At 33.6% G+C, this 24,886-nt stretch overlaps 2 protein-coding genes across 4 annotated transcripts; one reads left to right on the plus strand and one right to left on the minus strand.

Moving 5' to 3' along the window:
• Positions 1 to 9,434: 9,434 nt before the first annotated feature.
• Positions 9,435 to 12,852, plus strand: LOC127121010 (uncharacterized). 3 transcript variants are annotated; one of them, XM_051051641.1, is made up of 7 exons: positions 9,446 to 9,710; positions 10,215 to 10,273; positions 10,454 to 10,835; positions 11,033 to 11,229; positions 11,860 to 12,004; positions 12,264 to 12,417; positions 12,542 to 12,852. In XM_051051641.1, exons 2-7 carry the CDS (start codon positions 10,269 to 10,271, stop codon positions 12,580 to 12,582), a joined length of 924 nt encoding a protein of 307 aa, XP_050907598.1. In that variant the 5' UTR covers positions 9,446 to 9,710; positions 10,215 to 10,268; the 3' UTR covers positions 12,583 to 12,852. The 3 variants fall into 3 exon arrangements, with proteins under 3 accessions (XP_050907592.1, XP_050907598.1, XP_050907604.1); XM_051051635.1 differs by lacking the exon at positions 10,215 to 10,273 and having other exon boundaries at positions 9,435 to 9,710; XM_051051647.1 differs by lacking the exon at positions 10,215 to 10,273 and having other exon boundaries at positions 10,480 to 10,835.
• A 2,721-nt stretch (positions 12,853 to 15,573) lies between these two features.
• Positions 15,574 to 18,748, minus strand: LOC127121034 (uncharacterized). The gene is made up of 8 exons (XM_051051656.1): positions 18,607 to 18,748; positions 17,834 to 17,950; positions 17,622 to 17,743; positions 17,436 to 17,488; positions 16,681 to 16,744; positions 16,411 to 16,453; positions 16,246 to 16,293; positions 15,574 to 16,073 (listed from the first exon to the last, which is right to left on the minus strand). The coding sequence occupies exons 2-8, from the start codon at positions 17,918 to 17,920 to the stop codon at positions 15,777 to 15,779; spliced, it is 714 nt and encodes a 237-aa protein (XP_050907613.1). The 5' UTR covers positions 17,921 to 17,950; positions 18,607 to 18,748; the 3' UTR covers positions 15,574 to 15,776.
• Positions 18,749 to 24,886: the final 6,138 nt, after the last annotated feature.

Here is a 24,886-nt window from a genome sequence, read left to right on the forward strand (position 1 = left end):
TCTAACCACTGACAATTCAAGAATAGCTGCTCATTTGGCCAATGATTCGTTTCTTAGTTTCAACATAAGGATTGAATTCGAATTCGCAACTTTATTGTTATTTTTAACTATTCTAATGTTTTGATGTATATGAATTTTGTGCTGTAATTATAGAAAATATTTAGAGGAACACAAACAGAATCATGGTAATGGTTTGTTCTTTTGCAGCTAACCCTTCAAGTCAGGAAATGTTCTGGTTATTGTTGTTTCTATTGTCCTTAATATTGTTAGTTAAGTTAGTTTTTGTTCAGTTACTTGTGCTACAAGTTAACTGTACCATAACTAACTAGCTTAGGTAGTGTAACCAACTATAAAAATTCTAGGAGAACAAAACTCATTTAACTAACTCTAATTTTGTTATCTATTAACAGCTTCTATGATGAAGTTTGTCTTTCCTCTTTCTATAGGAGGGAAAATGATTAAGTTGCATCTACAAAACAACTTGAAAAGTGTTAGAGCAACAAGTAACAAAAGAATACATCAAAATGCAAATCGCAAACAACAAGCACAATATTCATTTATGCAACTCGATTAAGTGTATCTACATCTACGATTACAAATTAATTGTTGTTCTATACTATTATTTGAATGAGTTATAATTTCAATTTACAAGTGATATATATATATATATATATATATATAATATGTTACAATTTATATTACAGGAATGCTCTGAAACTGTATCATGGAGGGACTATCGCCCCCACACCCCAATAATCAACTGAGACTAATATAGATTTGAGCCTAACACGGGGGCAGGTTGAGATTTCAAATTCCTCATTCCCCTGTTTTTATTATGTGACTCAGTCACACACATAAGTTCAAATCCCCCCGTCTGGTTTTTTGGGTATCACTTATACAAGACTTACTCGACTACTATTAGAGATGGAGTATGTGATATCAACTTGCAAGAGTTTGATTATCTCCTTTTTCACAACATTCAAAATCAAGGGATTAAACCGTCTTTGGAGTTGCCTAATTGATTTCGTCTCATCTTCAAATAGAATCCAGTACATGCACACTGACAGGCTAATGTTAGGAATGTCAGCTCGTATCCATCTAATTGCCTTTTTGTGTTTCCTCACTACTTGCAACAACTTTTGTTAATGTTCAGAGTCAAGTTTAGATGAAATTATTACAAATATCTTTTCTTTCAATTCTAAATATGCATATTTAAATTTTGGGGAGTGACTTAAGCTTTAAAGCAGGTGGTTCTTCAATGGATGGTAAAATTTTGACAGCAGTAGGAACTACATTTACAACACCAATGTGGTTAGTAGAAATATTAGAAGAACCATCAAAAGAAATATCCATATGCAAAACAACTTTAGTTTCAGCACAAACCGAACATAATTGAGTATAAGGGAAATCAACAAAAAGTGAATCAGGATATGTTTCATCAACCAAATCAACAAACAATTAAATTTGCAAAACATAATGATCTTCATAGAGTGCTTCATAGCATTAAATATATTAAATTTTATAAAGCTATCATCAAATTCCATAGAAAGAGTTTCATTATTAACATCAATTTTTTGGCACTTTTTAAGTACGGTTTGCCTAAAATGATTGACGTCCTGCTGGACTTTGTCTCTCCATCTATGTCTACAACAACAACAAAAACAACAACAATAAACAAGTCTTATCCCACTAAGAGGGGCCAACTACATGGATCAATTTTTGCCATAATATTTTATTCAGGATCATGCTTCTATCCAGATTGTTAATCACAAGATCTTTCTTAATAATTTCTCTTATAGTCTTTTCAGGTCTTTCTCTTCTTATAATTGTTTGACTTCTCTCCATATAATCTACTCTTCTTACCACAAAATCTACAAGTCTTCTCTCTACATGCCCAAACCACCTAAGTTTGTTTTCCACCTTCTTCTCTACTATAGGCGTTACCCTAACATTATCTCTAATATTTTAATTTATAATTTTATCTTATTTGGTCTTACCACACTTCCAATGCAACATCCTCATCTCTTCCACGCTTATTTTGTTTTTATATTGATTCTTGTCGCCCAACATTCTACCATGTATGGCATTGCAGGTCTTACCGCATTCCGATAAAATTTTCTCTTCAACTTTAGCGGCACCTTTGTGTCACATAAAATACCTGATTCTCTTCTCCATTTCAGCTACCCAGCTTGAATTTTATGGTTTACATCATCTTCTATTTCTTCATCGTTTTCTATTATGGATCTAAGATATTTAAGTCGTGTGATTTGAGGGATGATATGGTCTCCAACTTTCACCTCTAAGTTAGAAACACTTATTCTTTTGTTGATATTACATTCCATATACTCCATCTTACTTCTACTTAAGTTAAAATCTACATATTAATTCATTAACTTACAAAAATATGTCTTCCATTAATCAGTTGGACGAGCATTATTTTTATTTATCAACAGAATGGTAACACTTGTATTACGTAAAGATTCAAGAGTAAGAGTGTTAGAAATAGATCTAGGCATAACATAAATGGAAGCACTTGATCTAGCATGGAACTTTCAAATTTATTATCGCCTATGGCACATGGAATGGAAAAAGTTATAGGATCTTTGCATTTTTGGGGGGCATGGGTTGAATGAGGGCAGAAACATTGTATCTCACGTTGACTCTTTCATCCCCTTTAAGCTTTCTTGCACAAGTATTTGAGAAATTTGGCATATTTGAGAATCTTTAAATGTTTCAAGGAGTGGAATGTTCACATCCACCTTTCTGAAGTATCTAATATTTTCTTGTCTTTATCTTCCTAATCCATTGTTTTAGTCTTCATTGCTCTCTAAGGGAAATGAAGTGGTACAAGTTGTTCTTGCTTAACATCAACATGTTCATGTGGATCAATTTTTTTACTTTTTCTCAGATGTTGGTTAAATAGCCCGATCTCAAACCAATGACACTAACATTAGGAACATTCAAATTCATTACTGTCTAGGTAGGTAGTTAGTTTAATCTTTGAACCCACATATGATTAATTGAAGTAGGAAGTTGCCAAATATTGGTCTATAAATTTTGAATGGTTGAATAAGTTCTTTGTTGAAATTGTAGATTTTTGGCATCCATTTGTTGGACAAGGTCCTATAGTGAAGGTTTTAACCTAGCAACTGCTGGTTTATTTTGCTATTGCCTAGACTATTGTTATGTAGACAAATTTTCATATCTCAGGTTTGGATGGTTTCTTAGTTGGTGGATAAATTAGTGTTATTGTACATGTCATAGTTATTGGGTTAAGGATTATATATGTTTTTTTTTGCGTCTAAGAAGTTTCTATTCATATGTAGTAGGTTTTCATAAAAAAAATTGGATCAGTAATTGTTCGCTAATCTAATATTGAGGATAACTCGACACTAGTCTCTTAAATCTCTTCCAATACTCATTTGAAGATTATTTGTCAATCTGTCTAATGCCACATATTTCTTTTTCTGGTCGAAGCAAATCTTGAGGTAGAAAAATATCTCTCTAGGAACATTTTATTCAAATCATTTCAGCTTGTAACAAAGTTTGGTTAAAGATAGTACAATCAATATTTTGCAACACATATAAGGGACACTTGTCAACTAGTCTTTGAAAATGGGTTCATGAGATGAGGACATATTCTAATCGGATAAATTTTCATCATAAAAGCAATCTCCAAAACAAGATGACTCATGTTGCCAAATGTCATCCATCATGTAAGTGTGATCCATTAATTTTCTATTAGCTTCTTCCACTTGTCCTTTTGAGAATTCAGCTTCCATTAAAGAATCTGGATTCTGCTGTGTGGCTTGAGTTGAGCTTTCTCAAACTTCTGGTCTTCTAAATTTTTCATGACTTATACAAGTTGTATTATCATCAAGGTTCTTTGGGTCATAGAGATTGATGTAGTTAATATATTCCATTAATTCCCTTGTGATTTTTAGACTTGGAGGATAATCATCAATGGTTTCCCATAGGTGAATATAACTCTTACAATTAATTAACTTAGTTGTGGGATTTGTCTGATAGGGCATGTGTAGAAAGAAAACAGTCTTGAGTTTGCTAATAGCTTCTAAGGCTAATCTTCTCTCTTTAACCTCGTCTATGACTGGTTTTAATTGATTTCTCCACCACTATAATGGAGAATACCATTCAAGAGTAGTCCAAATCAAGGACTTGTGGTTCTCGGAATTCATTATGTGTTGATACATGGCTTCAGTGGGAATAAGAACAGGCATAAAATACAAACTGGTGGCATACCAGATATACCACAAATGGTTTTTTGTGAATTTGACATTTGGGTTTATTAAAATTGGTAAGAGAAATGGTGTCAGGGAAATAAGGAGTATGATCCGGGAGTTTATTCCTTATGATTTTTGTCATGTGATAAAAGAGATTGTTCCTGGCATATTGCTTGAGCTGGGACGGTGAAGATGAGACTGTTATTCCTAAAGGAAGATTCTTGGTTGTGGATGCATGAGTTGATAGTGGCTTGACCATAAAAATCAGAGGGAAAATGTGCTTGGTTGTGATGATCTGGATAGATTTCATAGGTCGGGATAGTAGATCAGGGATCATATTCTGAGTTCCTTTAATATGTTTTACAGAGAAATCATATCTGGAAAACCAATATTTGAGGCGAAGGGTTTGAGGATCTGGTGACATCTTATTTTTGAATTCAAGGATCTTGGGAAAAGATGAATTGTCCATCTGGACTTCAAACTGGTATTCTCTTAGGTGGAAGTCAAACTTTTGGATTCCCATTTTTACAGTGAGAGTTTCCTTGTAGATGGTGTGATAGTGTTTTTCAGCTTCTTTAAATTGGCCACTGGCAGACCACAATAGTATATTTTCCCTTCAAGTTCTTTTACCAGGACTGCTCTCCAATAGTGATCACTGGCATCGGTCTGCAAAATTCTTTTGCCATTCCCATTGATTTTTAAGGCAGATGGAGTTTGTGCAATCTTCTTCAAAGCTTTTACTACTTCAGTTTGATTTGTTCCCCATGGTGGGGTTTTTTCTTTAGCATTTGGGATAGAAGACTCGTCTATTTTGCCAGTCTTGGAAGGAAATCTCTGATATAATTAATTATACCAAGAAATTGCTGAATTTGCTTAACTGTGAGATTTTCATCAGGAAAGTTTAACAGTTCTTGAGCAATATGAGTTGGGGTTTATATTTCCCTTGGGAGAAATTCATCCCTAAAAAATCAATCTCTGTTTGGCCCAATTGACTTTTCTTTTCAGAGAACATCATTCCATGTTGTTGGGCTATTTGAAGGAATCGGCCCAATAATTATTTATGGGTTTTTTCATCTTTTGAGAACAGTGGCACATCACCAATATAGACGAGGATGCTACTTAGAATGGGCTCAAAAATTCCTATCATGGCCTTTTGAAAAAGTTATGGAGCTACCTTAAGCCCAAATGGTAACACGGTCCATTGGTACTGGGCGTTAGGAATGCATATGTCGTTTTGTAACGATCCTCGGGGTTGATACCTAATTGCCAAAATCCTGACTTAAGATCAAACTTAGAATAGATTTGGGCATCTTTGATGAAAACATTTAAGGATGAGGCCTTTGGATTAGGAAATTTATCATCTTTGAGAAAATGATTAAGAGGTCTGTAATCAATTACTAGCCTTTTTTTCCTCTGAACTTTTCAGATCTCTTTTCCACATAAAATGCTTGGCAAGCCCATTCTGATTTGGTGGGTTCTATCAGACCTTACTTGAGCAGCTGGTTGCATTCTTCCCTAGTTAATGTATAATCTGATGGACTCATTCCTGGATGAGTGGCCTTAGTTGCATTAACATCTTCATTGACCTTAAAAGGAAGTTGGACAAATAAAGTATTTATTTTTCCATAGAGGTTTTAAATGGAGGATTTTTTCATGGATGTCTGCATAGAGTTTGAGTAGGTTGGACTTGATTTCTTCATAACCAGCAGGGATTTTAGATAGTGAATATAGTTTTAATATTCCAAAATAAGGCTTGAATTCTCTTTTGAATTTGATTCCTGTGGGGAGAATTTGAAGTCTGCTTGCTGCTGAATAGACATTCAATCCTACTACAATATATTTGTTTGAAAGATTACTGCCAATGACCCTGGTCCTGACGATGCAGTCTAGGAAGAATTTAATTCCTATTTTCTCTTTAGTCATTAAATTTGTCTTCAAAAATTTCCCATATGTTGCTACAATGTATGCAACATGTGTTACCCATGATTCTGCTGGGAGAATGCTAGGATTCATCATTGTAATATGGGCCCTAGTGTCCATATAAGCTATAACTTTCTCCGGGCATGAAAACTTTGTTGCGAGGACATGAACTTCAACACAAGAGAGGCGTGGAGTATGAAGAGAACTTCCTATCTCTTTGAAGGAGTAAACAGGGAGATATCTATCATCTTTTGACTTCGAAAATGATTTTTCATCAGATGAAGAGTCTTGAAGGGCAAAGATTATTTCTTCATTAGCAAAGCTTTATTCATAATACAAAGATTCTAAGTCTCCTTCTAGGGGCTGAAGAGTGTTAATCAGTTTTGCGGCTTTATAGGTATTATTAGGACATTCTTTAGAGAAATGTCCCTTCTTCCCATAAATAAAGCATCTCTGGTTTTTCCCCTTTGCTCTGAAAGGTTTTCTTTCTAAAGAACTTCATAGTCTTCTTTTTCTTTCCCTTGAAGGTCCTATGAGATTTGGTATATTTTTATTGATGATGCTTCTTTTTTATTGCACAGCTACACCTTTTGTCTTTACACTTAATCTCCAGGTAGGGCTTTCTACATGCATGGGTGAATTTTGAATTTTGTTCTATAACCTCTGAAAATTGATGATGAAAACTACAAATCTTTTCAAGTGCTTCTAACGTCACCTAGTGAATTTGGCCAAGACTCATGGTTTTAATATCCTTTTGAGTTGCGGCTAATATCTTATGAATCTCTGGCTGGAGTTCTTGTGGTAGAGAGGATACATATGTATTCTTGAGACTAGAGTCATTGTATCCATTACGGACATAATATCTTTGTTCCATTCTATGATAGTGTTTGTTGAGGTCCTTTGTTTTTAGAGAATAACACTTCATCTCAAAGAGTTCTTGTATGTTTTTCCTATCAAATATCTCCATATCACCGATAAATTCACGGTGAAGCACACCAAGAATATTATTTCTAGTTTCTAGATGATGTAACTCATCTTGTTTGAGAGTTCCAAGATTGTGATACCATTCTTTCATCGTGCCTATCATTCTACAGCAAAATTCTTCAATGATCTTATAACTATTTGCACTTGTTTTCATCATCTGGATGTCAAGCCAAGCTCCAAATTCAAGTAGTCTCTTTCTCCATCGGTTGGGTGGCATATCCTTAAAAGTGAACCAAGGACCGCCATTTGGTTTAGTCCTTTCAGGGGCTAGAGTTTCTTCGGGGGACTCTTCCTCAAAAAAGGATTCTTCCTCTTTTATATTTTCCATGAAGAGTCTTAGGATATAGTTGTCTTTAGATTCTGATTTCGATGAAAAAGATCTTGGTTTTCCATCATTAGATGTATCTTGATCATAGTTGTTGTCACCATACGTTGAGGACTCGTCTCCCTTTTGTGCTGATGATTCAGCAAGAGGATAATTTTTTCTGGGAGATTCATAATTTCTAGTGGTCGCCATGGCTTGAAAACCTTTATCAGGAGTTTCTTCTTCCTTTTGGATTTTTGAAGGAGGTGTTTCAGGGACATCCTGACAGTCTGAGGATGAAGCGCTCAAATAGGAAGCTTTGCGTTTTGTCTTGGAGGTTGAGGGAGTGGTAGTTCTAGCAGATTTTTGCCTGTAAGTTGTAGGTATGTATCTAACCTGATCTGGTGGTGATGAAACATAGGCAGGGTAGAAAGGAGAAAGTCTTTATGATTGTTTAAAATATGTAGGAAAATCGGGAGGGTCAAAGAAAAAGTTTTCATCAGGCTTGGGTTTTCTTTCATGAGAGGCTCTTGAGAAATCATCTATCTATTTTACTTGGCTCTTAAGAATACGTCCAGTCATCTAGACTAGGCCAATGTAGCCTAAGAGCTACGAACCAGGAGCAGTACGTAGATCTGGAGATTCTCCAGTATCTCATAAATCACTAGAAGACTGAAGGATATACTGCTTTAGACTTTGGGGTTGTCAGACTCATACTTTCTCTTCATGGAAGGAAGAACCAACTTGTCTTTTGCAAAATAGCTCTACTGGACTCAAGCTACCTCCATTATGAAATCAATGTGATAGGAACTATTCTAATCACACTTCATGCAGAAAGTGTTGTCCTCACCATTTTTCCAAACTATAACGTAAGTCTCAATGTAATACTTTATCCACGAGACTAAAAGTACATGTCCAGATCACTAGATCTGACCAAGTGTTATAAGCCATGTCAGCCACCCTCCATCACCAGATAATATACCGCTTGCAAAATCACTCGATATATTTGTATCTCTCAAGTTGCTCTTCTAATTCACTTTTGGTTGTCACCAACAGAGAAGAAGACATACCATCTATAGTTCAGATTCCGAGAAGGATCACCAGGGAAGAATTAACTCAGTTAATTCCCCTTGAATGGATAACCAACTACGAGAGACTCCATGTTGGCAAAAGACCTATCCAATCCCAAAAGGCTACTTTCAGAAGATCCATTGACAAGACCTCTAGACGATTTTGAAGAGGCCAGACGAGTGGTTGAGCTCAATGTCTCCGATCTTCCATACAATGATGATTCAACTAATTCTAAAAGAAGACTGATATCATGTCTATGTTGTTACAAGAGAGGGGAAACTCATCTACATTGATAAAATAGATGGTCACTTCATCTGAAATGGTGATCCAACAAGATGTGATCCAGGTTGTAACTATTGGATGCACGACAATGTTATTGTCATCTAAATATAATATAGAATTTACTAAAAAAAGATTATGTAATGAATTAATGTCATTAAATATTTAAAGGAGTTCCTAGGAATCAAAAGCATTATGAACTATCCTTTCAAAATAAATGATCTTGGATCATTAAATATTTTATAAGCTTAGGGGAAGCAAAATTATATATAGGAATTCACTACATAAACTCAAATATTGTGCAAACATTCTATCTGATAGTTACATAACCCAAGTTAGTAAGTTTAGTTCAAAACGGTTATGAGGTAATTGAAAGTTAGTTAAAATCTAAAACTTACTAAACAAATTACTTAGCTGATTTCATTTTATATATATACTTGTTGTGTACTTAGAAATTGTAATTTTAATATTTAAAAAATATATAAAAATATAAAATAAAGTATTTTTGAGACCCTATAAAAGAGCTTGTTTTTGCTCCAAAAATAAATAACAAACAAGAGTAACCAATCATTAATCGATTTTTCTTTCTTCTTATTCTTCAGTATAAATAAGTGATACTTTTATTCATAACAGCCAAAACACTTATGGTGTTTACAAAAGTAAAACTAACCACCACCACATTAGGACGTGGGGTAACCGACTAAACTTGCTCCAAAATTTTAGGATCCACTAATCGACTAAAACAGAACTGAAACAATAATGAAAAAAAACTTAATGCAGTCCAAAAGCAAAATAATTAACAAAAAAATCTCTCTTTCACTCTTCTTACAGTAACAAGAAATTCAAAAACTGTTTTCTGCAGATTCTCAACTCTCTTCTTCAATGGCTGCTCCTGAGATTAACTGGGATAGGTATTATGCTACTTCCTTTCTTCATTTCCGATTTTTGTTTTCTTTCTTTCAATCTTTTTATTCAATTTTCTTAATTCAATTCTCTTTTCTGTTATATTTGTTTCATGAACTCTTATATGATCAAAGATTTTCCAAATATGTCAAAGAAACGAAAGAAAAAGTTGTAATTAGTTGTAATAATCACTTTTTCATAATGCTTATGAACTGATATATGTAGTAGTAATAATTAAGTATTGATTTTTTGCGCATTAAGAAGATGTATTTTTGTTTAAGATTTATTCAATATTCTAGGTTAAATTGTGGTATGTGCAACCGCAATTATGGCGGAAAATGTGAAGTTTTTAAGCGGTGTTTTAAAAATTGAGCCAAATCGGTTTGGTTATTTCAGTAATTCGATTGTGTTTTTGTATCGGCTCAAGTAGTTTGAAGTAGTTGAACGATGCGCTGAATGTCTTTACGGTTTGGTGTCTGATTCGGCTTTTTAAAACATTGGTTATATGATAGGTATGTGCAATCAGCAGCATTTTGTTTTGGTACTTTTCTATAATACCATAGATAATGAGGTAATTGTAACTTTGATCACAGTCAAAAGTTTAAATACTAAATTTGTGTATTCTTATATTTTCATATCTTGTATGGAAGCTAGAACTTGGTGTGGATTAATATTGTAATTACCAATTGACATTTTTTATAGTATTGTGAAGCTCCTTATTCTTATTAAGTTTAGCTGTTTGTTTCTGTAGGCTAGATATAATGAAATTCTATGCAGGGGGAGCTGGACTATTTTCTGGTGTTACTGTGTTACTCTACCCTGTCTCTGTTGTGAAGACTAGGATGCAGGTTGCTTCGAAGGATACTGCAGAGAGAAGTGCATCTTCTGTTGTGAAAGGATTGCTTAAGAAAGATGGTATCCGTGGTTTGTATAAAGGGTTTGCCACCGTCCTCACTGGAACAATACCTGCCAGAATCGTATTTCTCACTTTCTTAGAGACCACGAAGGAAGCTTCCTTCAAGATGGTTAAACCGTTTAAACTGTCTGAAACTAGTCAGGCTGCAATAGCGAATGGCATTGCAGGCATGTTATCGGCGGTTGTGTCACAAGTTGTGTATACTCCAATTGATGTGGTAATATTATCCAACCGTGTAATTTGAGCTGCTGAGCATGTATGCCTTTATTACAAGTCTCAATTAATATAGTGCTTTGTTTTTCTATCGCATCATAAAACTCCATGAGTTTAATATCATATTTTCTTATTCTCTTATCTTCTTCCTTATCAAAATGTTATAGCATTCACCGATTCTTATATGCTTATTACCTTCAGATTAGCCAAAAGTTGATGGTGCAAGGATACTCAGGCCATGCCCAGTATAGTGGTGGTTTGGATGTTGCTCGGAAGTTGATAAGGTCCGAGGGCTTCAGGGGATTATACAGAGGGTTTACTCTATCTGTTATAACTTATTCACCATCTAGTGCTGTATGGTGGGCAACTTACGGCTCAAGTCAACGCTTCTTATGGAGGTCACTTTTGTATTATTTTTTTCTCTAGTTTATGTACTTTATCTACTATCAAATGATTAGAAAATCAATATCAGAAACCTGGCATAATTTTCTTTTACCAGTTATCTAAATTTAGACACTCAGGTTATTATGCCATTATTAGCATTTGTGTGTTGACAGAGCATGTATAACTGTGTACTCCATTCACCACTAAGGTTTATTAAATGATATGCTTGATAATGATATTCAGGATATATGTAAATCGTATTATGCATGATATATGTAATGTAAATCTTATTATAGCATAGTTCCAAAACTGCCAAAATTTTGATACAGATTTTTAATTTTAGCCTGGCCAGATCATGTAATGGATTGTTCATCCTCAAAGGATATAGTTACACTGCTTGAAATTCATGAATTTGCACCTGTGTTGAACTGAGGAAAGTTGGAAAAACAATTAGAGAAAACTTATCAAGAGCTTGAACCAGTTTTGCCCGAGATGAGTTTTTTTAAATGGTTGATTTTATCATTAACAGAGCAATAAAATTTCACTTCATCACATGCATACAAAAGATAAGATCTTATTTCTGCATAATTAGGAAAACCATTAATGTTAAGGAGAATAATTATCTTCACTGGTTGCTTTGGCAGATTCTTGGAAGATGATGTCAAATCTGAGGAAGCTACTCCTAGTCTGGCAAAGATTGTTTTAGTTCAGGCAGGAGGGGGTCTCATTGCTGGTGCTACTGCCTCGTGCATTACAACTCCACTTGATACAATCAAGACACGGTTACAGGTATTCATAGCCTTGTTGACAATGTTCTTTCTCTTGCTTTAGTGATGACAATGTAATCATTTAATCCAAGTGCCAAGTTATCTGTTTTGCGCCTTTTTCTTTCTGAAACATGATTTATTTGATACCTATTTTCTATTTTGAGCCAACTGCACCGGCTTAGATGTTTTCTTCTTTCTTTCCCTTTCTCTGCATGCTCTTCTATTATTTAGCGCATCAACCGACTCCTAAGTTTTTTCTGACTCAATGGCTTGTGCTACAGGTGACAGGACATGGAAAGAAAATCTCTGTTAAACAAGTAGTTAAAGATTTGATTAGGGAGGACGGTTGGAAAGGTGTATATAGAGGATTTTGTCCAAGATTGATCAGCACGTCAGCATGGGGTACTTCAATGGTATTGGCTTATGAATATCTGAGTAAGAACTCTTGTTCTCTGATTAGTTACTGTCTTTGTTCATAATCTTGTTTGCTTATTATGATTTTATCTATGTAGAATATTTGTAGCTCATTTTTAACAGTATTTCATTGTCATTGACTCAGAGCGCCTATGCGTAAAAAAAGATGAAGAAGCAGCTGGTTAGTAATCTGGAAATGCTTCAATTGAGTTCCTTTTGTGGAATAGTAGATATGGATTAGATTAAGGAATCTGCTGCTGAAATTTAAGCAGGCAGCCATTCTAACTGATTCTTCAGGAAATACTCGTTGGATGGATAGATATGGAATTTTTCATTTTTTTAGATAATTACATTAGGTGTATTCTTTTCTAACATAGGTATGGATATTGTACAGTGGGAAGTATGAGACTAGACATACGTATATAAAAATTTTACACATGTTTGTTTTTGGTTTTATTTCTTAACTGTACCTAAATAGACGAATGTGAGAGTTTTTATAGATCTGAATGACAGCATAAGTCCCTATCTACACTGGGTTTTATACTATCTGTAATTTATTTTATAAATAGTAATACTCTATTTAAAAGAAACATAGATGGCAATCCATTCTCAATCTACTTCACTCAATAAAAATCGAGTGAATACTCTAATTCCTGATAAGTAACAATATTCTAAAAAATTTCCTTAAAAAACGTTAAACTTTTATTGAATAGCCAAACATAAATGATATATTACTATAAAAGAAACAAGGTCACAAAAAGTACAAGAGCACCAAAAGTGCTTAAGAGAAGCAAGTCTCACAAAGCCAAGGACAAAAGATAACACCAAAAGAAAAACAACAAACGTTAGAAAAGATAAAACACATACCAAATAGACTAATCCCCTGAGCAACCTAAAAGCAGCAGACACACCAGAACTCCAGAGAAAGCAAGTTGGAGGAAGGAAAGCATGACCGTATGCATAAAACGCAAATCAAAGGAAGACAACTGACCATCCAACACATCTTAAGTGTCTAGTCACTTGAGCGGGTGTCGCTCTCAGTAAACTAGAGACACAGCAAGTCCCAAGCATGAACATGAACTCACTTCCAAGCCAAGTTGATAATCGAGGACATCTAGTGAGTAACTGTCAAACTTTCTCGATTAAAAATAACTTTGTTTAACATTTTTCAAATGGTCCAAATCATAGAGTGTCAAATCGAGACCAAGGCTAAATATGTCTTTTTTCCATGACCCAAACTCTGAAACAACTCAAACACCCCTAAAATCGATTGAAGTAAAGGCCCTGATCAGTTGATTCCCCCTACCCCACACACAAGACACACCCCTTAAGACTGATTATATATCAGATGGCTGAAGCAACCTCACACAACATAAAGAGATGACCAGTCGACTCCCCCTGCCCATACACACCCCACATTACTAGAGTCAAAGAGAATCTGACGTCTTAGGAGATTCTTCCTAGTCGACAACCTATTACGGATCAACTGTCTAGAGAATACAACCACTTTAGCAAGTGTCTAACTCTTCCAAACCCTAGTAAGCCCTCGCAAGACCCTTTCTGACCTACTTTACCTGACCCCAACCAAAGCAAAAAGGATAGCATAAGCCGACTTAACCAAAAAAATCTAGAGGGATCTGGATTCCACACCCAAACATCTACCCGATCACGCCTAACAACTTCCGAAATAAGATCGAGCAAATCGACAAAGAACTCCTCCTCCCAAACACGAAAAGACCGCCTCTACCTGAAACTCTAGACTCAAACATCCCTATCCAAAAACCCAAAGAGCCCACCACCTGACATTTATGCTCTGAGGTGAGAAAAAATCTCTAAAAAACACACACAAAGAGAAATTCCCCACCCAAACATCATGCCAAAACCTGGTCTTGTGGCCTTCCTCGACAAACTTAACACACGATGAGGCAAACCAGACAGACTTCTGATCCTGCGGAGATCAAATGAGAGAGAAGTCTTTCCACTAACGAGACACCCTATGAAGTCTTCCCACCTTGCCTTCCAAAGGGAAGTCAAAACCCTAAGAACCATACCTCGCATTGGTAACATTAACTCAAAGCGAAGGCAAGTCAAAAAGAATCCTCCACCTCCACTTAACAAGGTCAGATTTACACATCTAAGATCTTTCACCCTTAAATCACTTGTCTTTTTGGCCTTACACACATTATCCCACATAGCCCACGCAACCTTCGTTCCTCCTTTCGAGCCCTCCAGAGAAAACGTCTTTGCAAACCCGAGATTAGCATCTTCATGAAAGACAAAAAGAACACAAGAATTGAATTTTTAACACTAAATTCAGAAGTACACCCTACCATCAAGGTTCACAAATCTATTCCTCCAAAAGAGGCTAATCTTTTCGAGACTAGTTTAATAAGAAAATCCTAAGTCCCTTCCTTTTTCAGATTCACACCCTTAGGAAACCCTAAATACTTGAAAGGGAGAGAACTCAACTTACAATGAAGAAACCCTTCTGTCAGGTCCTGGAAAGGCCTACTCACATTAACCCCAAACAGACTACTCTTGACAAAATTTATTGAGACCCGAAACAAATTCAAAACTCCTGAGAACCACTTTGATAGTCAAAAAATTATAAATAGATATGACCTTAACTAACAAAGTGTCATCAAGATACGGAAGATGAGACACCGCAGACCCATCTGAACCCTACTTAAAGCCTTCAAACACCTTAATTGAAATAAGATTTTTTATCGAAGCACTAAGACTCTATCATCAGAAGAAAAACAAAGGGGGCTAAGGGGTAAAAGAAAAACAAAGGGGGCTAAGGGGTAAGACTCTATCACCAGAAGAAAAACAAAGGGGGCTAAGGAATCTCCTTGTTTCAAGACCCTTCTGAATATTAATCTCCTCAAAAACGTTAAACTTAATCAAATTTAAAACATATCACAACCTTTGAGTGAATCCATGTAGCTGAAAATGCAGCTACTTACTTTGATAATAAATCGTAGTCATGCTCAGAAGAAAAGATCAGGAATCAATTAGTGTTTGCTTAAGTTGAAAATCAATAATATATCATCTATCATTATTACTTCAAAAGTTAAAAACACTTAAGACTGTAACATATTTTCATACAAATCTATTCATTGTAACTCACGGAAGATGCTTAATATCTATTTTTGTTACTTTTGATTGACAGAACAATGATAAAATTCAAAATTTGTATTCCACACAAACAAAATTCACCCAAAATCTAGTAATAAATATGGGAAACACAGGCTACAAAGATGTCGGTATTCCTACAATGTAATTTCTGCAAAAATGACATACTCAAATATCCTTAATCATTCCTTGGCAACATTTTCATCTTTGTCGCTGTCAAAAAAGACATACTCAATTATCCTTAATCATTCCTTCTTGGCATTCATTTGATCATGGTCGCTCTCATCTTTGTCACTGTCATCGTCGTCGCGTTCTTCATTCGCACTATCATTATCATCTTCGTCATCATTAACTTCCTCTTCACTTTCATCATCATTATCATGTTTGCTATCACAAATTTTACCATCATCATGTTTCCCGACAACTCCATTCTTTTTGGCATAATCTTCCAGGGATGAATTTGGAAACAATTGCCCTACTTTGTTATCATTTGTATCTGCCAAAGATTCTTTTGAACTTTTAGATTTACCTTTGTTGTTCATCTGATAGTAAAAGTAGAAAGAATGATCAGAAACATGCATGTTTACCGAACAGGACATTATGTCAAACTTGGTATGTTTTATTTCAAGAATCGTCATGATTAGATTGAAAAAGTTAGGAGAGAAGAGAGGCTGGATATGCTGTAAAAAAAAAGGGTTGATATTAGTATCTTACAGCACGCAATAGGGATCTCCTTTCTCTCTCGCTAGCATTCTTAATGGCCTGAAACAAAAATATCAGTATTATTTCGAGTTTCTACTACGCAGAGATGATCAAGTCTGACATTCAAAAGAAAGGCAATAAAAGATGTGAAAAAGTGGGTGGAAAACAAAAATTAACCTCCTCAAGCATCTTTTGCTCAGCCTCAACTTCTGAAGAGTCCCTACAAGAAACAAAAATTCATATCAACCAAGATTCATCTTTTCATAAGTTTCATACCATATCAAAAATGATTTATCTTTTCCTTTGTTGAGTGTTTGGGTCAGGAAATGCCAACTCTTGTTCATTATTTTGCATAATAAAACTTAATCTTACAAACAAACTGAATTGGTGAATCTTTCATCAAATGTAAAAGACAGCTATTATCAAAAATAAAATGTGAAAGACAACCTTCCAACTATACGCTCCACACGGCAACAACACTTTGCACAAACACGATGCTCCTTAGCACAAGCTACATTAACATAAAATCCAGTCAGTAGCGTACACATAATCACAAAGGAAATTCCACTTTCAGTTTTTTAATAATTTCATCTAAGCTTAGACACTTTAAGTTTAATAACTACTCACTCACAGACCTTCAACCCTGAACAAGATTTGTCTAGAGGCCCAATCATATTTTCACCATCTTACGACACCATTGCGTTAATTGTTAGAATCTTTGTGTTGATTGTTCAAATCTTGGTTTACACTCACAAGCTCCAACTAATTGAACTCACGCACTATTTCTCTTTCCACTTCCACACTCCCAAAAATCAATTATTTTCTTCCATATCACACTAAATACTAATAGGCTGTTTGTTTTCATGGTGGTTTGAAGGTCAAACTCATGCCTAAGTGGAACCAACAGTTTGTAGCTTCTGTAAATCACAGTCAAAATTGCATTGGGAAGCGATTTGAGTTGTGCAAAAGCTAAACCAAACGTAAATTAATTCTGCAGATCTTCACAAACACATGTTTCGTTATAAAACTCACAAACTCCAACTAATTGAACTCATACCCTTTTTTCTTTCCAACTCCATGCTCCCAAAGATTCAATCTATTTTCCATATTCAACTAATAATTAAGCAAATAACAACCAAGCAAAGCCCCAAACTAATAAGAAAAATCAAACAAATTAAGTATAGATAAATAATACCACTAACCAAAACATAAATTATGGTAAGCTTGACGAACAGCACGCTTTGAACATCTTTGACTGCAAGAAACCAAACAACAAAAAAGCCAACCTAATTAACTAATCAATCAATAAAAAAATGCCAAAAAATGTGAACAAAAGTTTATTAATGTAAATATAACAAAAAGAAGAAGGAAAAAAAGCCATATAGTACCACTTAGCAGGTTCATGAAGAGGCTTGTATTTTCCATAACGCCGTTTCCAATCAATTTGTTCCTTACAGCGAGGGCACACTCCAGTTATCTCAGATAAAGGTCTAAATCGTCCTCCAACTTCCTGTGTTATAGGTGAGTGATTATGTGTGTATATATTTAAAACATTATATTAGAAAAAAAAGGGTGACTTTGGAAGAAGAAAAAGAAATACAGTTTCATTGATCTTGACACCAGCGTTAGGTTTCCATGCAATCTTGTTCTGATGTTTGGGAGGACCAGTTTTCTTGCCGGTGCTCATCTTCGCTGCTTCCCTTCCACGTATCTAGGACTTTGGGTCAATGAGTGTGAATTATTTACTAATCTTTATAGCATCAATCTCCATAATTTTGTATCACAGTTACTAACGTCTCAATTTTTGAAAAAGCACAAACTTCCACAAACTAAAATTAAGGACATGTTACATACACATCTAAATGCATACTAAATCAATCCTTGAACCACCTTAAAGGCAAACTTATTCATATGAACTTTTACTCATGGTAACAAGAAATCATGAATTCTAAACAAATAATATCAACTTGCAAGTATGTTAATATCATTAGAAACATGTTCAGCTAAAAACCAAGACAACCAAACTCATTGTGACATTTCAACAAACACCTTGTTTGCAAAATCAAAGCATATACCAAAAGAATAGCTAACTCAAGAAACATCAAAACCACATGAAACACTATCAAGAGAAACAATTCAAGCAGAACAATCAGTTGCACCTGAAAAATCTGTAATCCCCATGCAATACCCACAATTTTGGATTTAACCAAAACCCTAAAAATGATTTTTTTTTACCAACAAAATTAACAAAAACACAAACAATAATGGAATCTATAACTGTCCATAGACCATAAAAAATAAAAAGAGTTACGATAACAGGAATTCAGAAATGAATAGAAATTAAAAAAATGAAAGAGAGTGTATGAGGTTTACCTGACACAGGAAGCTAAAGGAAGAGGGGGAGAGAACGAGAAAGATGCAGCGGTGCTGCTGATTTTGGCAGAGCTGGATGACGGCGAATCGGCTTGTGCGTGTGACACTAGATTTTACTTTGATTGGGTTTTTCCCCTCTAAAGTTTTTTTATTTATTTTAAATAAAGTTAATTTAATTTACTATTCATTCCCTTTCTTTTCAAGTGTTTTTTTTTTTACTTTTTACATATTTTTTATTTATTTTCTAAATAATAAGTATTGTTTTATCTACAATATCATTAATTATTTATTACATTTATTTTATTTTTCTCTATATATAATAATTATTTAAGGGTAATTTTGAAGAAAGTGTAATTAATACTATCTTAACCTATGTAAGTGATAAATAAAAAATAATATATTTTTTTTTAAGAAAGTGATATTTAAATTATCATTTTAATTGATTAATTTATTAAACTAATGAATAAGAATTTTTTTAAAAGTTGTAAAAAGAATGTGTTAAATAGCGAAGATAATTATGATCTCGTTGTTTTATTAATAGGAAGAACAATTCATTTTTTAAGAAACTGAAGCAAATAGTTACCTAAATCACATCTTTATGGTAGAATCGTCTATAGGAATCTAATTTAAGGGAATTAATCATTAATCCTTAAGGGATTTGGAGCTTTTATAATATATAAATTATAAAACTTACTAATGATGAGGGGTTGAATCTTTTAATGATAATCTTTGTTTGTCCTCCTCTTTGGTATTAAAGTTTAAGTTGAAATTGGACGACTGAAACTCTTTGTGAAGATGTATTCATCATTCTTAGTTTGGTTCTGATGAAGATAAAAGTTTATCTTAGAATAAAGATCAAAGAAACGAAAAAGAAAGATTGGAATCAAAGTATCAAGTTACATGAGCTTTGAAATTAAAATGATTGGACGTTTGGTCAAGGCACTTTAATGGAAATTCAAATGTTTATATAATCTTTAGATGCTTAAGAAACTTCATCTTATTATGCACTAAAATTTTCCAAACATTCATAATGCATACACTTTCATTTCATGAAGTTTCAAAGTGAAAAAAATCATGCCTTCTATGGATGTAATCAGTTGCATAAATAGTGCAACTGATTGCATTTTGCCTATGTCTACATTTTTTGCACTTGATGCAACCAGTTGCATAAAAGGTACAACTTGTTGTATTTTAGCTATGTCTATGTCTTTTAAAGGAATTTGGTAAAAGTGCAACTGGTTGCATAAAAGGTACAACTGGTTGCATTTTGGCTTTGTCCAAGTCTTTTTAAGGCATTTGGAAAAAGTGCAATCGGTTGAATAAACTGTGCAACCGGCTGCATAGCCTGCAACGTTCATTTTTCAAAGCATTTTCAAAAGTGCAACCGGTTGAGCTTTTTATGCAACCGATTACACCTGTCGCTTTTTGAAAATTTGGAAAATTTTATGATACCTCTCAATGCAATGATTCATCATACATTTTCCAATTCATTGCTACATGAATCATGACCATTTTCATTAAACATTGTCATTGTTTAAAGAGGTATTTCATATTCTATTTAAAGGAGGAAAATTCGGATTTTAAATAATCTTTTCCACTCAATTTTTTACATAAATTCAAATTTGTTTTACATGAAACTTTTTTTTGCATAACTTTCATATCAGTAAGAAAAGTTTATGAGATATCTAAATGTATTATATTTGAATTATTCATTGGAAGGAAATATCAATCTCTATATAGAAAATGATTCAAGTGCAAAAACTCTTATCATATATTCATATTTGTTCAAATGTTGTATTTGATCACCAAGTGTGAGGTGACTTATTTTGTAAATAGAAAGTGGTGTATTTTCTAGTTTTTGTGATCATCAAAATGTTGATGATTGTTGTAAAAGGTCCTTTGTACCGGGGTGATTCAAAGTCCATCATAGATTTGGTGTTTGTGAAATCAAAGAAGTGGTTTTCTTCTTTGTTATTGTTAGAAGATTGTAGGATGAGTCTTGGTGTCAGACTTGTATAATGATTTAACAATAGTGAAAATCTCTCACAGGGTGTGAGAGGACTAGACGTGCCTTGATTGAAAAGGGGAACTAGTAAACATCATGTGTTCTTTATTTTTCTGCATTTAAATTATACATTTTCATTCAAAGGTCATACACTTATTTCTAGAAAAATAAGAACATAAAAACCATCGCTTAAAAAGTCTAAAATACCAGAAAATATAATTCACCACCATTCTTTCTCTCTCTCTCTCTCTCTCTCTCTCTCTCTCTCTCTCTCTCTCTCTCTCTCTCTCTCTCTCTCTCTCTCTCTCTCTCTCTATATATATATATATATATATATATATATATATATATATATATATATATATATATATATATATATATATATATATATATATATATATATATATATATATATATATATCTTTCTCTCTCTATCTCGCTTAGATTGCATTCAATACTTACATTTGACATCAGAGTAGGTTCGTAGGTGATATGTTCCTAAAGATCCATAAATGGCTTTTGCAAATCCGGTTTTTAGAGATGGTGATAGTAACAACAAGCCTTCTTGCTTTGTTGGAGAATATTACAATTTTTGGAAAATTCGCATGAGATCATATCTTGAGGCACAAGACGATGATATTTGGGATGTTGTATAAAATTATTTGTTATTTCCAACAAATTTTATCAATGGCATTGGTACATCCAAGATCAAAAGTGTTTGGGATGAAGATGGTAAGAAAAAAGTTCTCTATGACAAGAAGGCAAAAAACATGTTTCAATCAGCCCTAGGTATGGATGAATTATTTTGTATATCTCATTGTAAAACAAACAAAAAAAGAGTTGGGATACCTTAAAAGTCACACATGAAGATCGTGCAAACAAAATATTAATGGCATTGCATTATTCAAGTGATGAACAACACGAGGTTAATGATTATGAAATTGGTGATAGAACTTCATATGATGAATTACAAAGTGCTTTCAATGAATTACATTATGAATTTTTGAAACTTTATAGAAAGTTTCCAAAATAAAAGAAAACTATTTTAAATCTATAAAGTGAGACTAATATCACAAAAGTGGAGTTAGATTTAATCAAAAATTCAACATGCAATAAATGTTCATCTTTTGAGTCAATTTTTTTTTAATTAAACCATGTCAATGCCAAATATGAAAAAGGGAAATTGACTTGGAGAATGTATTGAGTAGTCAAATATTTTCAAATAATAAATATGAACTTGGCTTTTCTAATTTTGATAAACCTATTACAAGTCAAACTTTCTTTGTAAAAGCTACTAGTAAATTCAACAATAATGAATCAAAGAAGAACATGTTGTAAATTATCATAAAAAGTCTTATGATAGAAATAACTTTTATGTCAATAAAAGGAATCATATTTATAGACCTACTTGTTTTTATTGTAATGCAAAAGGTCATACTTCTAATGCTTTATACATAAGAAATTATGGTATTCCTTATGATGAGTATGTATGGGTGAGAAAGGGATCTAACCTAAGTACTATTAATTTTTTGTAGGTGCTTAGAGATCATATGCTAGTATTCTCAAATCAAGATTGATCTTTCAAGATATAAGACCATATGATATGGTAGTTTTAAAAGTTTCATTGAATGAAAGATGTTTTGAAGAAGCATCAACATTGATATCAACTTTGACTTCATATGATAGTTTTTTGAAGAAAATAAGTAATTATGTATCTTTATATCATCTGTCTTATATTATTATACTCCTTTTATTTCACTCTTTTTTTTAAATAGTGTAAAAAAAAGGGAGGAGAGAGATGATTGTTTTTTTTATTTTTCAGAATACCAAAGACGAACCGTATATTGTAAAAAAAAGGGGGAGATATTTAAGATAGGGCATATCCAAGATAGGGAGAGAAATCAAGTGTATCAAGTGTTATGCAAAAACTTCCCATCAAAAGGTTTTGTCATCATCAAAAATTGGGAGTTTGTGAAAAAGATGTGTTCATCCTTCTTAGCTTGGCTTTGATGAAGACAAAAGCCTATCTTAGAAGAAATATCAAAGAAGAAAAAGATTGGAATCAAAGTATCAAGTTGCATGAGCTTTGGAATTAAAAAGATTGGATGTTTGGTCAAGGTACTTTAATGGAAATTCAAATGTTTATATAATATTTATATGTTCAAGAAAATTCATCTCATTATGCACTAAAGTTTTCCAAAAATTCCTTTTACATACACTTTCATTTCATGAAGTTTCAAAGTGAAAAAATCACGTTTTCTAGTGAAGCAACCAGTTGCATAAATAGTGAAACCAATTTCATTTTGCCTCTATCCAAAATTTTACACTTGATGCAACTAGTTGCACAAAAGGTACAATTGATTTCATTTTGAATTTGTCCAATTCTTTTTAAGATATTTTTCAAAAGTGTAATCGGTTGAATAAATTATGCAACCGGTTGCATAGTCTACAACGTTCATTTTTCAAAGCATTTCAAAAATGCAATCGATTGAGCTTTTTATGAAACCGATTACACCTTACACTTTTTTAAAATTCTGAAACTTTTATGATACGTCTTCAATGCAATGATTCATCATACCTCTTGTTGTTCCTTTTAGATTAGCTGCATTAGGAAAATAACATATGTACAAGATATATTTTAGGCAGCATGTAGACAAGATGTTCCATCATATGAGTTGTTGCCAAGAAGAGTTGATTGACTAAAGTGCTTGACAGAACCAGTTATGCAAGATCTGTTTGGCTAAAGTGTTTGACATGACTAGTTGTAAGAGTTGTTGGCTAAAATGCTTGATAAAACTAGTTAAGCAATATGCTTAAGGTTTTGGTTCTGATTATCTTTTGATGTCCTTTAGAAGTGTTGAGGTGTTGACTTTTTCAGATGATCCAGAGCTTTGCTTTTTAGAAGAAGTTGTGTTGATAATCCAAAATCAACTAGAAACGATTTGGATTTGTTTTAGTCAAAGAAAATTTGATTGAATGTACCTTCAAGGAAGATTTAGTCCAAGAACTACTCTACAAAGAAGACTTATATGAAGAATAGTTGTTTTGGATGCCATGTGTAACATCTGGAACACGATGTTCTAACATGTATGGTACAACATATGTGTAAGACCCCAATTTTGACCCTAAGATCCCTCATGGTATCTCATCATATGCATTAGCATTGGGATCACAATTTGGCATCCTCCTTACCCCTCATTCATTGGGTTTGCATTGGGAGATATCATCAAGCATATTTGATTGTATCATACTCCATTTTTCTTTATTTTACTAACCAAAAATATGTCAATGTATAGTTTGCTACTTTTGTAGGTAGTGTGTGTGTGTTCATATATGCTCTATCAAGCTCATATCTAGGGTTTGAGACCTTCAATGCAAGGTGTGCAATAAAGAATTGGTTCACATTGACTCTAAGCATCATATATGGATCCTCATGATCTTCAAATGTTATTTTGATCAAGAAATCATCAAGAGTTTGGAATTTGTTTGCCTTGGAAACCCTAATTCATCTGGGTATCTTATGTGACTTCTTCAGCAAATTTCTTCAACAATTGATCAAATATTTCAAGGGATACTTCATATTACATCATCCTACACATATATGATCCTCCATGAGTCCCAAAAGTTAAGAGAATGTCAAGCTAGCAAGATGGTTCATGTTGGTTGACCAGAGGAAATCAACTGGTCAAAACTGGGGTTCCCAAGACCCTATCTCCTACAATTTTTGTCATATGAAAATTATTCCAAGAGAAAAGTTACTCAAACTGACATTCCAAACAACGTTCATGTTGAAGTCTAGAGCTAGTTTTGCTTGGAAAGTCATGTTTTATGGTGAAAGATTATAGGTCATTTTGTTTGAACCCTAGTTTGAAGGACAACTTCCCAAGATTGCTCACATTTTATGAGATGAAAGCCATTCAAATTACATGATCAAATTCAAGATGTCTACTTCAACTTTTATGTTTGAAGGGAGTGAAAATTTAACTTGCAAATGCATGTGCCAAGAGGAAACATTATAGGTCACTTTGGACCATTACCATTGAACAAGTGATTTTCCTCAACTTCTAAAATGCATAACTCCTTCATGCCAAATCTAAATGAGGTCAAATATGTGACCAAATTGAAGACGTTTGAAAGAGCTACAACTTTGATGAAGGAACGTTTCTCATTTGAAGTTTATAAAAAAAGTTATTCAAGGTGGAAGAAGTGAACATTTGACTTGGGACTTAGAAAATTTTCAAATATGTTTGATTTTCCAAATTTCCACCTCAAAAT

The sequence above is a fragment of the Lathyrus oleraceus genome, chromosome 1 (genome assembly GCF_024323335.1).
Source record: "Lathyrus oleraceus cultivar Zhongwan6 chromosome 1, CAAS_Psat_ZW6_1.0, whole genome shotgun sequence".
Taxonomy (NCBI): Eukaryota; Viridiplantae; Streptophyta; class Magnoliopsida; order Fabales; family Fabaceae; genus Lathyrus; species Lathyrus oleraceus.

Bases quoted from the DNA above. Each gene is read 5' to 3' on its own strand.
- LOC127121010 (XM_051051635.1), top strand. From the start codon at position 9,682: ATGGCTGCTCCTGAGATTAACTGGGATAG. The intron at 10,836-11,032 runs GTAATATTATCC...TATTACCTTCAG, and splicing joins TGTATACTCCAATTGATGTG to ATTAGCCAAAAGTTGATGGT. The intron at 12,418-12,541 runs GTAAGAACTCTT...TCATTGACTCAG, and splicing joins ATTGGCTTATGAATATCTGA to AGCGCCTATGCGTAAAAAAA.
- LOC127121034 (XM_051051656.1), bottom strand. From the start codon at position 17,920: ATGAGCACCGGCAAGAAAACTGGTCCTCCCAAACATCAGAACAAGATT. The intron at 16,454-16,680 runs GTTGTCTTTCAC...TGTTTCTTGTAG, and splicing joins GTGGAGCGTATAGTTGGAAG to GGACTCTTCAGAAGTTGAGG. The intron at 16,294-16,410 runs GTTAATTTTTGT...TTTTTGTTTCAG, and splicing joins AGCAAAAGATGCTTGAGGAG to GCCATTAAGAATGCTAGCGA.